Raw genomic sequence first — 13819 nt, forward strand, 5'->3', positions numbered from 1 at the left:
AATTCTGACCCTTTTTGTACTACCATTCCTGAATATCACCTTCAACACTTCTAATTTCTTGATTATTCCAATCTATCATCTTCTATATTTACCAATGAATCCCATAACCACAAATGCCACTACATATTTTTGATCTTTACCTTCAATTGCACCTCAACATTGTTTACCTGTCTTCAGCGCTCTCTGCAAATTTCCCACAGATACCATATGAAAACTTTAGTCCTAAAGCCCCTTACCACACTTTTCACAGAGACTCCCTTCCTCTTACAGTGGTTGTTTTCTTATTTCACCTATTCTTACCTTTGTTCCATTCCTCCACCTACACTCTAGATTCATTCCATTCCCTCATTCCTCCTCAGGGAACTCACAATATCTTTTCATTGTTTCTGAGATCCACCTGGCTGCCTAAATCGATAACTGGCATCACCATTTTTATTTCTCATCTCACACCCTCTACAATCCATCAGTTCTCCCTATTCTCTGAAGTATGTGCACGTCTCTTCATGGTTCCTCCCTATCTTAATTGTGGCTCTCATCAACATTTCCTGTAAAAGGCTATGAACAGGTCCCTCTGCTTCTATTTTTGCCTTGTCTGCTGCCTGTACCTCTCCTCAATCCATTTTCCACATTAGTCACCTAAGTGATTATTTTTTAGATGCACATAAGATCTTATCATACCCTACCTACAGTCCTTCAGCATCTCTCCACATGCTTATAAGGGAGATAAAAGGCTCTTCATTCTTCTTTAGCCTAATATTGAACCACTACCCAAGCAGTGTCTCATATTTTGTGTTTCTGCAGTATTGAATTACTGATAGTTTTTGGTATTGACTTCTGTTTTATTTCTATATGCCTTTGGACATGTCCTTCTGCCTGCAAGGAATATCCCTGTCTAACTTGGTAAACTCCTTTCTATCCTTGAAAATCCTCCTTAGGCATTACCTCCCCTGCAAACTCTTCCATGATCCTTCCTCTCCTCCTTTCCACCCAGACAGAATTCTTTCCTTGTACTACTTCTATTCCATGTAAATACTTCTGCCACATATACTACCCTCTATTGTACTTACAGGTTTATAGGTACTCTTAGACTATTGTTCTCTTCTTACTAGTTGTGCCTCAGTCATGCAAGTCGTATCTCAGTTTGGTTTTTATATCCTCAGTGCCTGGCACATAATAGGCACAGACTTTCAAAAAAAATTTTTTTTTTTTTCTGAACTAAGCTGAGTGGAGCCAAATCGCTATTATAGCTTTTCATGCATTGTTTCAATGATTATCTGTATTTGGGGGTGTGTATATGTGTATCTTCCATAAAATGCTTTGTAGATGTTTGTGGAATAATAAGAGGAAGAATACTGACAGGAGGTTGGTAAGGAGATCATTTGGTAAACACTAGGTAATGCTACCTCTTCAGCTTTTCCCAACTCCCAGGCTTTCAGTAGAACTACACAGGCACACCATGAATGCCTTTATCTTAACAATTAGCTATTGAATTGGAATTGTCTCTGTAACTGCACCCTAACTAGACAGTATCTACCATGAGAACCAGAAACCAGTTTGTGTGCGTGTTACTTGTGCTCATACAAGGTTACTTGTGATCATACAAGGTTTTATTAACTAAATGTAAGGTATTGTGAAGGTAAAGTTAAATAAGCTAAGGAAATACAATTGTAAATAAAACCTCTACTTACAAGTAGTAAGACACATTTAACTCTTAATTATTATCCTTCTAATTGGGAACTGGGATTCCTATTTCCACTTTTGTATTTTCCTTGATACAGTCTCCAAACCTTTTTTTTTTGAACCAAAGTAAATATTTATTTACAATGAGAAAAACAATGCAATGACAACAAATTAAAAATTTTAAAAAGCTGACAAATACCACAAACATCAAAAAATCCAAAAAAATATTTTAAATTAACTGCCTGTATTTTTAGTTTTTTGATTGCCTCTTCATTTGAAAACAATTTTATAGTGCATTTTCTTTGTGAGAGTAAATAATTTGGTATTTTCTCCAGGATAGGCAATCAAAATTTATTTTTATTATTGAAAGTTTAGAAAAGTTAATTTCAGTAACAACTTGTAGTGTCAATTTTTAGTGTTGTTAAATTTGGGGAAACTTGTCATGAGTTTCTTATGTGAGCTCAATGATTTCAGGGCATTTCAAGTTTTCTTGGGCAGTGTAATTAGTATTTAAATTGCTCACTAACCTGTTGTTAAGCTCTTTTTGTAGATGTATATTATAAGTTCTGGATTATCCTTGTAGATGCCAATATTTCTTACCAAATCAACAAGAGATTTTTTAAAATTTCAATGTGTTTATATAATTTATTCTTCTTCATCAATTATCCAAAAAATTAGGAGTCTGCTTATTAACTATATTTAAAATGTATTTATACCTTGAAGTAGATTACTGATTTTGGTTTTATTTGAAAAAAAATTTTTTCTTCCATCTCACTTTTTTATCATAATTTCTATTGATTTCATTTAGTAATATGTAAAAACTAATTTTATTGTATGATGTATATATAATTGTATATGTTACATTGTTAAACATATTCCTCAAGAAGAAAACTTCTGTTTTGACTAGATTAATGAGAACTGAATCCTACACCTACAATTTTTTACATCTGGGGGTTGAAAGGATTTACTGACTTCATTATCCACAGACTTCTGGTGCTTCATGCCATAGGACATGTTCTTATCATGACACCTCCTCTGACCTGCACTTTAGTCTCTGAAGCCAGGTGAGCTGTCTCAGTGGAAGGTAAGAATGTTGCTGGAAGCCTTTTCTACACCTAAATAGCAATAACTTGACTATGCATGGAAGTGATTGTGAAACTCCACACCTTTTAAAATGGTAAATCCTACTATATTACTGTCCCACTTAAACACTTCAATGCTTCCCATTGCTCTTAAAATAAAATTCAGTCTCCTTACTGGAGCCTACAAAAAACTGTAGGATTTCAGCTTTTCCTGTCTCTCCAAACTCATCTTCAGCATTCTCTTCTTGCTTTCTATTCAACCATACTGGTCTTAATCAGTTTCTGAAATATGCTAAACTTTTTCTCACCCCAGGACATTAATACCTACAGTTCCCTTTCCCTAAATACCTTTTTCCTATTCTATATCAGCATTCAGCCCTAGCTTAGATGATCCCTTTTCAAAGAGGCATTTCATCTTCAGTTATCCCATTCCAGTCAAGCTTTCTTTGCCTTTACACAGCCTCCTTTGCAGTACTTGCCTTTTGAGTCCTCTTTCTAAATACTTTTTTCTGGAATGGGTTTTCTTAATCAGCATCCCTTTCCTAATGTTCCAATTTATCTATAACGTGTATGTATACGTTATATATGTATGGGTACATATTTTTTTGTGTGTGTACATAAAAAAGCTGTTTGAAAACCTCAACTTAAATATTCTTTTATAATCTCATATTTACAAGTCCCAGTTTGAACTCATCATTTCCCTCCTTAAACCTGTTCTGCCTCTTGTGTTCCCTATCTTATGTCATCACCACCTATTCACTTGTTCACCCAATTCTCACCCTAGATTCTCTTCTTATTCACTCCTTCCACCCAGTCTGTCACAAAACTATTGATTTCACTTCAGCAGCATCTCTCAGATCTATCCCTTCTTCTTTGGTACTTATCTCAGACATCATTATTTTTTATTGGAGTTATTGCAGACACCCCCAGGGAAGCCTTCTGTGGCCTGTTTAATATTGCTATATCTTACACCCCCCACACACAATCTGCCCTCCATAGTGCTGTGAGAACGACCCTTCCAATATTCAAAAACATAAGTTATGAAAGATTCAAACTTTTGATTCATGTCCACTTCTTCTGTTTCCTTTCCACACTGTTTTCCCTACTCCAACTACTGTACGCCAGACAAGTTTTCTTTTCCCTTTGCACCGTCTCTTCTTCCTTGCCTTCTTCCTCCAGCCAGCTGGAAGAAACCAAGCATAAGCTGTTCCGAAAACGGCTCTAACATTCCAAGCCTAAGGGTCAGTTTAGGCATTCCTTACACTATGCTCCCAACTTAAATCTACTCCCCTATCGCAATACTTAGCACAGCCCACAGAATTTGTTCACCAGCCCAGGGGCCCACCGGATTGTGAGCCCTGTAATTACACCCGTGTTCCGCCTCCACGTCCCCCTAGTATAGTGGTAGTACCAAGTGGGGACTCTCAAAAATAACAGTGAAAAATTGAGTAAAAGAATAAAAGTGAAAATTAAAAATAAAGGATTCGGATTCAGATGGAGTCGCCTCAACGAAGTTTGTTCCTTTCAGGACGGCAGTCTGTGTGCGATATGTATTCCTGTCAGAAGTTAACCATTTCCCTTATTCCATAACAGCCCGAATCCTAGCACCACTTAGACTCAGGCCAGGGACAGCTGCCAGCGCCTGCGGGATCCGCCGGCAGCTCCGACGCGGGAGGGGCTCAGTCGTCAGCTCACCGGAGGCCTCGCTCATAGAGGCTGCATAGCTCACAGACGCTGCCTGGAGTCCGCCGCCCGGCATCGCGCAGACGTCTCGTCTCGCGCCTCCCCGTGTCGGGCAAGCAGGACCGCCGGCTGGGGTCCCAAAGGCACCTCGGCGAAGCCTCCGCACCACGCGCGGCTCCCGAGAGGCTGCGCCCGCCCCTCGCGCCCTGCACATCCCGAGAAACGCACGCCGCCAGTTTAACGGTTCTGCTCCCGCCGGGCTGCGCCGCGCTCTGGGCCCCAGGCGCCCGAGGCCCCGCCCCGCGCCCGCCCAACGCCCCTGGGAGCCGCCGTCTGCCCCGCCCTCGTCGCCGCCACCCTGGGCCTGGAGCGGACTCGCGGCTGCAGCTGTTCACGGACGGGCAGCCGGGCGCTCGGCCGCCGCGTCTAGGGCTGAGCGCCGCGACGCGGCTGCTTGTCCCGAAATCCTCCCGGATCTTTAGGCGGTAGGTGGCCGGGGATGACGAGCCATACGGGGACAGAAGTCAGGTCCCGGGGTGTGAGGAGGCCAGTGGACGCCGTCTCCGAGGGAGGAAACGGGGGAAGTTGAGGTGAGGGAGAGAACCTCTGGGGTCAGTCGGCGCAAATCAGGCAGGGCCTCCACAGGATCCCCAAGGTGGTTCTTAGAGTGTGAAGGGAGCGAGCAGGTCGGAAGGAAAGGGGTGGGGGCCGGTGTGGAAAACCGGGCGAGGGGCCAGTGGCCAAGGGAATTACACTGCTGAAGGGATATTGATAAAACAAAAACAAAACAAACACATAAAAAGCCCCGAAAAGGAAGTGCACATCGCCCGCTGTCCCAGGACGTGGTCCTAGGTAGTGGGATGGTTTGAAGACTGTTTCCCATGCCCTAGAATCATCCTTACTAATTTTGGGCAACAGTTTGTTTTTGTTTTTGAGATTACTGTAGTTGTTTTTATTAATAATAAATTAAATTCAATAAGAAAAGAAAACCCAGTAAGAATAAAGAAGCAAAAGACATGTGTGGTCACTTCACAGAAGGAAAGCAAATGGTTAATGAACGTATTTGAAGATGTTCTATGCAACTTGTATGTAAAGGTATTCTGTTTTACAAAAGTTGACATATAACATTATAATAGTTTCAGGTGTACAACATATTTGTATCAAAATTTTATAATTGCTGATATTTTAGCAAAACTAAAAAAAAAAAAAAAACCTGAAAAAGGACAGTTACATCAGTTATGACAACCACCAACACCCATTACCTGGACAATTTTATCCCACCTCAATGTTAAATTGTGCTTGTATTGAAAGATGCTTCACAGAGAAAACAAAAATTTTGGGTCAGAAAGCATGAAATGGAAAAATATAAGGGGACACTCTAGGCTTATAACTTTTTGATATTTTAGTTTTAATTTTTCCTGCATATGGCAACACGATTTGTGGAGTATAAAGTGTCTTTCATCATGTAAGTCATAATTAGTTTATCCTGTACTCCTCTATATTTCCTTTATGTTATTTTTCATCTATCAGGTTATCAGTTTCTGCTGTTTACTTACAAGCAGCATTTGGCTTTAAGGAATCCTAACTTTGTAAAAGAGATATTTTGAAGTTGAAAATTAAGATTAAATCCTATCTGGTATAATCCTATATGGGAAATATACATGAGGTAAATGAAAGCATGGTCTTTTCACTTCTTCTCTCAGCTTATTTCTTTAATTTTATATGCTTTTATTTCTTAATTGCAGCAGAACCATCAGCAGTTTCTAAAGAAATCTAGAATTTAAGTTGTAAATTTTAAGTATAATATTCAGCTTTTAAGTATAATACATATTATGTTTCATATATCTAATCCATTCTGTGGATTAGAATGGCAGTGTACCATGTCTGCAGAGTGAGGAAAGCATAGTAATCCCACAATTTATTTAGTAGTTGAAGAAAAATTGAAAATTGAGGAAATGAAAATTGTTAGCACACACCACTTTATTCAGCAAGGTTTTATACATAAATGTTCCTTCTCATAATTAATTTTTTTTCCATACAAATAGTGTCCACATGGAATAGTGGAGAGTGAGGTGTCTTTACTTACCAAACACACAAGTTTAGAGACAAGGGCGTGAACTTTATAGTCGGAACCTCATTTCTACCAATTACTAACCGTGTGAACTTGAGCACATCTCTTATTTTTCTTAACCTCAGGTTTCTCATCTGTAAAGTAGCTAATAATGATTTTCTACAACAGTTAATGTATGGCTCAAAATTAAATGAGATAGTATATGTAAAGCATTTAACATGTAGTAGGATCTCAAAAAATGGAGTTTTAATTAAAAAAGAATAGGATATATTGGGTAAAGAAAATTTGCCCCAATTGATCAGTATATATACTTATCTCATGGTACTATATTTTAGAAAATTTTAGGTTAATTTGTAATTTCAGAATTGGTGGGCCCTTATATTTAGTTTGATATATTTTTTTAAACAAACAACCTAAGATATAGTTAGTATTCTAGATGAAGAATAGCACTTACACAGGTTTCCTGACTTGCAAACCAGTGTTCTGTTCATACCACTTGGCATTTTAAGATGATTTGTGTAAACTTGAAAAACAACTTTAGTTAGTAACCATTTCTCAGCATGTGTTAATATAATGAATTTTTGAGACATTGGATCAAAATGTCCTTTAAAAATATTTATACCACAAAACTATATATTTACATTTCAAAGACAACTTTATGACAGGCCCACTACTTGCTACCCAATGTTGTAGGTAGGGTTATGTTTTTTTTGCAACTGTTCTTTGTAACACTTGATATCATAAATGCCTAACCTAGGTAGCTTCAAAGGAAAGGAGTTCTACATTCAATGAGTGAGCAGACATTAGAGTTTAAGATTGAAGTTATTTTATATGCTGACTGTGTCGTTCAGCTGTCTTTATTTGTAACCCAGAGAATTAGGCTTTGGTTTGTGGAGCCCTGTCCTTCATAGATTCTGATCCTAGATCAGTTTTACAATAATTGCTTATTATTGTATAAGGTAAATACTTTTCCATTAATAACACTGTTTAAGACATGATGCTGTTATATAGTATGCATCCCAAACTTATTCCCTATAATGTCACTGTCTCTATGCAGACATAGTTTACTTTAATAATTTCCTTAACTGATGTGGATTTATGTATCTGGGGACTTTGCTGTAGTTTTCATACTACAAATTGAAAGGGTAGGTGGTACTGAAAAATCTTTTCGTTTGTTTGCTTGTTTATTTACATGTGTTGTAAAATCATATAAGAGTTCTGTAACTCCCCAACTCTTGAAAACTGTGGATTTGCATTGAATACTGGGGATTTGCATTGCTCAGCAACTGGAAAGACTTTACAACCTACCAACTCGATTTCAGCTGAGCAATGAAAAATAAAAAAGTGTGTGCCAAAGTACTCTATTGTATTCTTTTCATATGGGAAACAGGATGGAAAATTACTACTACTAGTATTAGTGTCCTAATTAAAATGGCTAGGATAAACATTAAATAATGCAATATTAGACTGTTCTTTGGTCCATATTAAAATATTCCCTTCCACATAGAAAATATTCAATAAATATTTGAAGTGGGTTTTTCTGCTACATATGCTTATAACTTTTTTTTTCCTATTATATCAAAGTAGTGCATTAGTTTTGTTTAGAAGGTTGTTAATCACTGTGCTGAAATACCAGTTAACATACACATTACAAATCTAGATGGGTGTTAACTTAGAGTACTGGCTTGCATCTCTCCGAATTTAAAGAAAAAGTAACTATTTTGTGCTTAGTTATCATTGCTAACTTTGAGAGATTGTTTATAAATTTATGATTTTAACACTTGAATTATGTCCAAAGGCATTTTTTTAAGATGAAAGCATTTCTTTGGAGCATAAAGAAAGTGATTAACCCTATTTTATACTTAGGGAAACAGTCACTTAGACCAACCTCTGCTTAAAATCATGGGTTACAATCAATTTCTGGATGAGCAAGTGCAAAATCAGGTGGAGTTTTACTTTTGACTTTGTCTTGATAGGTATCAAAATTTGGAAAGCTTTTGGTCCATTCAGGCATCAGAAGATTTTCATTAAATAGGAGGTATTTAAATTTATAGATTTATTTAGTAAAACTAATTATGTTGCAGCTACTAAGATACAAAGATAAATAAAGCCTAGTTTTTTTGGCTTAAACTAACTCACAGTCTAACCAATTAGGCATATAATAGATTTTTTGTATGATACATTTTAGAAAAATTAATAGGCAAAATATTGGGTTGGTCAAAAATTCATTCAGCTTTTTCATAAGAAGTCATGGAAAAACCCGAATGAACTTTTTGGCCAACCCAATACAATATGGACCACTGGAGGAAGAAAGAAAAATCATTATTGTTGCTACCACTATTGTTATTTTACTATCAACTATTTGTTAGGAACTAGAGAACTTCATGTGAACCAGTTTATTTAATGTTAGCGTTGAGACATGAGGATCCTTTCCACGGAAGTAGAGGGAACTTGACCTTGGCTTTGAAGGATGAATAGCAATTTGGGAGAAGAGCAGCAGGGAGAGTGAGGGAACTCCAAACAGAGCACCTGAATATATATGATGAAACAAAATAACATTTATGAATTCAACAACTTATTGAACGTGTACTGTGTATTAGACACTGTGCTAGCCATTAGAGATATACCTGAGTGATAGAGCTATAATTTTATAGTCAGATAATAGGTATTTGAAACTAATGCAACACACTGGAAGAGGATACAGGGGTGATTTATGAGCACATAAGAAGGGTACTTAATGAAACTTGGACAGTTCTGCCTGTGTGGGAGGTGGAAAGAGAATATGGGGCTAGCTTGATCATAGCATCTTGTCCAAAAGCATGGGGATGAGCATACCCATCACTTTTTAGACTCATGACCTTGGGCAAGTTACATGATTTCCCTAAGCCTTCTCTGTAAAATGAGGATAAAAAAATGATAAAATTAACATTTATTTAACTTTTACTATGTACCAGGCATTGTGCTAATGCTTTATACAGATTTTCTTTTTTAGTCTTCACATCAAACTTAGGAGATAGGGGTTATTGTTTTCCATAATTACATAACTAAGTGGTGGAGCTATGATAAGAACCTAGGTAGGCTGACCCAAGACCTGAGCTCTAGCTGTTAATAGTGCCTAATTTATAAAGTTGTTCTGAATATTAAATAATATGACATAGGTAAGTGGTTTACTGTGTATGACACATGGATGTTGGGTCCTGTTTCTGTTAATAATTCAGGAGGTGATGGGGTACTGAAGTTTTTTAAGCAGGTATGTGTGTAAGGAGATCATAGTTTGGAGACTATATTCACCCATTTATTCAGCAGATGCTTGTTTTACACCTACTTTGGATCCAGTCCAAGTACTGAGTTAGTTGTAGGGGACACAGGAGGAATGAAAATATTGTTCCTCACTTTAAGAAGACTCTGTTCCTCACTTTTGCCTAGTATGGAAGACAAATCAGCCATTATAGTGTGGTATATAGTATAGTATAGTACAGTGTTCTCTAAGTGGCATGATAAGGGCATATTCACTGTGTCCCAGGTACATAGGTACATAGGGAGAGGGAGTATTTAAATCAGTCTAGGTGTTCAGGGAGATGAATTAAGAACTACTATGGAACTAAAAGAGTAGTGGTGGGAGTAAAGAAAATATATTTTAGAGATATTTTGGAAGTAGAATGGATAGGAATTAGAGACTGATTATGGTGTGGGGGCTCTAATATAGACAAATTTAAGGTGTCTTTAACTGAGGGTGATATGAGGGAGTTGGTGATGACTTAAGGAATACAGGAGGAGGGACATCTTTGGAGTCAAAGTAATGAATTTGATTTTTTTTTATAGTAATAGCATGTATTTAGCACTTGCCTTGTGCCAAGTAGTCTTTTTTTTCTTCTTAACATCTTTATTGGAGTATAATTGTTTTACATTGTTGTGTTAATTTCTGCTGTATAACAAAGTGAATCAGCTATACGTATACATATATCCCCGTATCCTCTCCCTCTTGCATCTCCCACCCACCCTCCCTATCCCACCCCTCTAGGGGGACACAAAGCACTAAGCTGATCTCCCTGTGCTATGCGGCTGCTTCCCACTAGCTATCTATTTTACATTTGGTAGTGTATATATGTGAATGCCACTCTCTCACTTTGTCCCAGCTTACCCTTCCCCCTCCCCGTGTCTTCAAGTCCGTTCTCTACATCTGCATCTTTATTCCTGTCCTGTCCCTAGGTTCTTCAGAACCTTTTTTTTAGATTCCATATATATGTGTTAGCATATGGTATTTTTCTCTTTCTGACTTACTTCACTCTGTATGACAGACTCTAGGTCTGTCCACCTCACCACAAATAACTCAATTTCATTTCTTTTTATGGCTGAGTAATATTCCATTGTATATATGTACCACATGTTCTTTATCTATTCATCTGTCGATGGGCGCTCAGGTTGCTTCCACGTCCTGGCTATTGTAAATAGTACTGCAATTTTGGATATGTTAAACTTGAGGTACCTATAGTAAAATATAAATGGAAATATCTTTTGGCAATTAGAAAGATAAAACTGGAATTTAAAAGAGAGGTAGATGCTGGATGTGTAAATTAGGGCATATTTATCATGCAGATAGGTATTTGCAATCATAAGAATAGATGAGAGTAGCTAAGAGGACCAAAGCCAAATTTGGACGAATCCCTAAGTTTATTTGGAGAAAAGTAGGAATCAGCTAAGGAAGTTAGAAGAGGCAGTCAAAGAAATAGGAAACAAAACTTAAAGAAAAGAGTCAGGAGAGTTAAGGGAGGAAAATGTTTTAAAGAGGGAATATTCAGTTGTGACAGATGCTGTAAAGGGGTCTATGGTTTGTTGCATGTTATTTTAAATGCTTTGTTTTGTGTTTTCCACCTTAACTTATAAAATAGTTCTCTTCAAATGAATGTCGTGGTTATTTGTATATATGTTAAAGCAACTTGATTATCTTGTCTAGAAGATAAAATGTATTTTTCCCGCCTAAAGTATGGAACCTCAAGGTCTTTGAGACAATGGAAACCAAAAAATTGATTGGTAAACCACTTCAACCAGCAAGACCTGTTCGTCATCTGACTTCTCCTCCTGGTGAGTAATCTAGGGTACACATTTTAAAAAATTAATTGGTTAATGGCTAATTAGTATTTGAAAGGCCAAATAATATATAAATAATATGTATATACAATATATAAGTAAATAAATATATAAATGGTGGATGTTTAAAAAATAATGAAAACCAATGATCTCCACTGTTTGAAGAATTTAGAAGTATTACCAAAGAGAAGGATTCTTTTTTTATTGAAATATAGTTGATTTACAATATTGTGTTAGTTTCAGGTATACAGTAATGATTCAGTTATATACATATATATATATATATATATATCTTCAGATTATTTCCATTATAGGTTATTATAAGATTAAATATAGTTAATTGTGCTATACAGCAAATCTTTGTTGCTTATCTATTTTGTGTATAGTAGTTTGTATCTGTTAATCCCGTACTCCTAATTTATCCCTCTGCTCCTCCCTTTCCCATTTGGTAATCATAAGTTTATTTTCTATGTCTGTGAGTCTGTTTTATAATAGATTCATTTGTATTATTTTTTAGATTCCACATGTAAATGGTATCATATATTTATCTTTGTCTGATTTACTTCACTAAGTATAATATTTTCTAGGTCCATTCATGTTGCTGCAAATGGCACTATTTCATGCTTTTTTATGGCTAATATTCCATTGTGTATATATCACATCTTCTGTTGATGGGAACTTGGGTTGTTTCCATATCTTAGCTATTGTAAATAGTGCTGCTATGAACATTGGGATGCATGTATCTTTTTGAATTAGAAATTTTGTCTTTTCTGGATATATACCCAGGAGTGGGATTGCTAGATCATATGTTAACTCTATTTTTAGTTTTTAAGGAACCTCCATACTGTTTTCCATAATGGCTGCACCCATTTACATTCCCACCAACAGTGTAGGAGGGTTCCCTTTTCTCCACACCCTCTCCAGCAATTATTATTTGTAGGCTTTTTTTTTTTTTTTTGTGGTATGCGGGCCTCTCACTGCTGTGGCCTCTCCCATTGTGGAGTACAGGCTCCGGACACGTAGACTCAGCGGCCATGGCTCATGGGCCCAGCCGTTCTGCAGCAAGTGGGATCCTCCCGGACCGGGGCACGAACCCGTGTCCCCTGCATCGGCAGGCGGACTCTCAACCACTGCGCCACCAAGGAAGCCCTATTTGTAGACTTTTTGATGATGGCCATTCTGACCTGTGTGAGATGATACCTCATTGTGGTTTTGACTTACATTAAGAAAATTCTTAATGGTCTACCAGACCAGCAAAGGTGGGAAGAACCTGTGTATTTTTTTTGCCTGAGAGCAACTTGTGTATCTTTTTTTTTCATGTCTCATTTTCATGGTTAACAACTGGCTTCTGCTCAGAATGATACTCTCAATACAAATTGTGTCCTGTGATTATGATCACTGCAGAGCAGTCATCTGGAGAGAGCATTAGACTTTAAAAAATATACCTAATTGAAAAAAAATTAGTACCAAGCAACACTTACAGATTAAGGCTGTGCTTGAACTGGAACATAAAATCTAATTTTTCAGGAAATCTAAATTTTCTAAAATATTTTCTTTTGCCCATAAAACTAAACTTTTGGACAAATTCTTGAAATACTTGGTATTTAATTTCTAAATTTTTTATTATTATTTTCATTACTAGTATGTATATTTATATTTTATGTATATTTGTCTATACATATATACATAAAATATAAAAGTTATTTAAATTCTGTTTAGTCCATGTGTTCAACTGAATAACTGGCTACTTAGAAAAGGGAAAATATAGCCCTTTTACTGGGTACAAAGATGAATCAGAAAATATAGAAATGACACAGCTCCTCAGTCCTCCATTTTTTCTCCTATCTTTGGTTCCTACAAAGAAGATTGTCTCTACTTTGGTAATGTTTCCTTTGAAGATGGCTGTGACTTAGGACAGACAAAATGAAATTAAGGGATCTTCTGGACCATAGTTTAGCAATGCTGAAGCTGTATCCTTCTGGTGCACTGAAGAAGCAGTTGTGTAGGGCGAAGTCTCAGATTTTTTCCTAAAGCGAGGGAAATAAAACCATTGGCAGCCGCTTCTTTCTGTGACTAGCCTTTTTACAGTACTCGTCCCTCCCTCATTTGTACAGGTTCAGTTTTCCACTGATCCTTTCCCTTGAAGGCTATTTCAGGGGTAGGTAGGAGTGGGCTGGTAGCCCTGATCTCTCATTTAATTATATCCTCTTAAGAT

The 13819-nt window shown here is 37.0% G+C and overlaps 1 protein-coding gene across 4 annotated transcripts in view; it reads left to right on the forward strand.

Annotated features, from left to right (window-relative positions):
• The first annotated feature begins 4798 nt into the window (after positions 1-4798).
• Positions 4799-13819, forward strand: part of LOC309835579 (uncharacterized protein C8orf88) — a 42024-nt gene continuing 33003 nt past the window's right edge. The window contains exons 1-2 of one of the 4 annotated variants that reach the window (XM_082675145.1): positions 4799-4930; positions 11500-11598. In XM_082675145.1, coding sequence (XP_082531271.1) covers positions 11526-11598 — 73 coding nt within the window. In that variant the 5' untranslated portion in view covers positions 4799-4930; positions 11500-11525. Of the gene's footprint in view, positions 4931-4951; positions 5036-8524; positions 8555-11470; positions 11599-13819 lie in introns of those variants that run through there. The other 3 variants (XM_082675146.1, XM_082675148.1, XM_082675147.1) reach the window with 3 other exon arrangements.

This window comes from Grampus griseus (assembly GCF_964374135.1).
Source record: "Grampus griseus genome assembly, chromosome: 17".
NCBI classification, from domain to species: domain Eukaryota; kingdom Metazoa; phylum Chordata; class Mammalia; order Artiodactyla; family Delphinidae; genus Grampus; species Grampus griseus.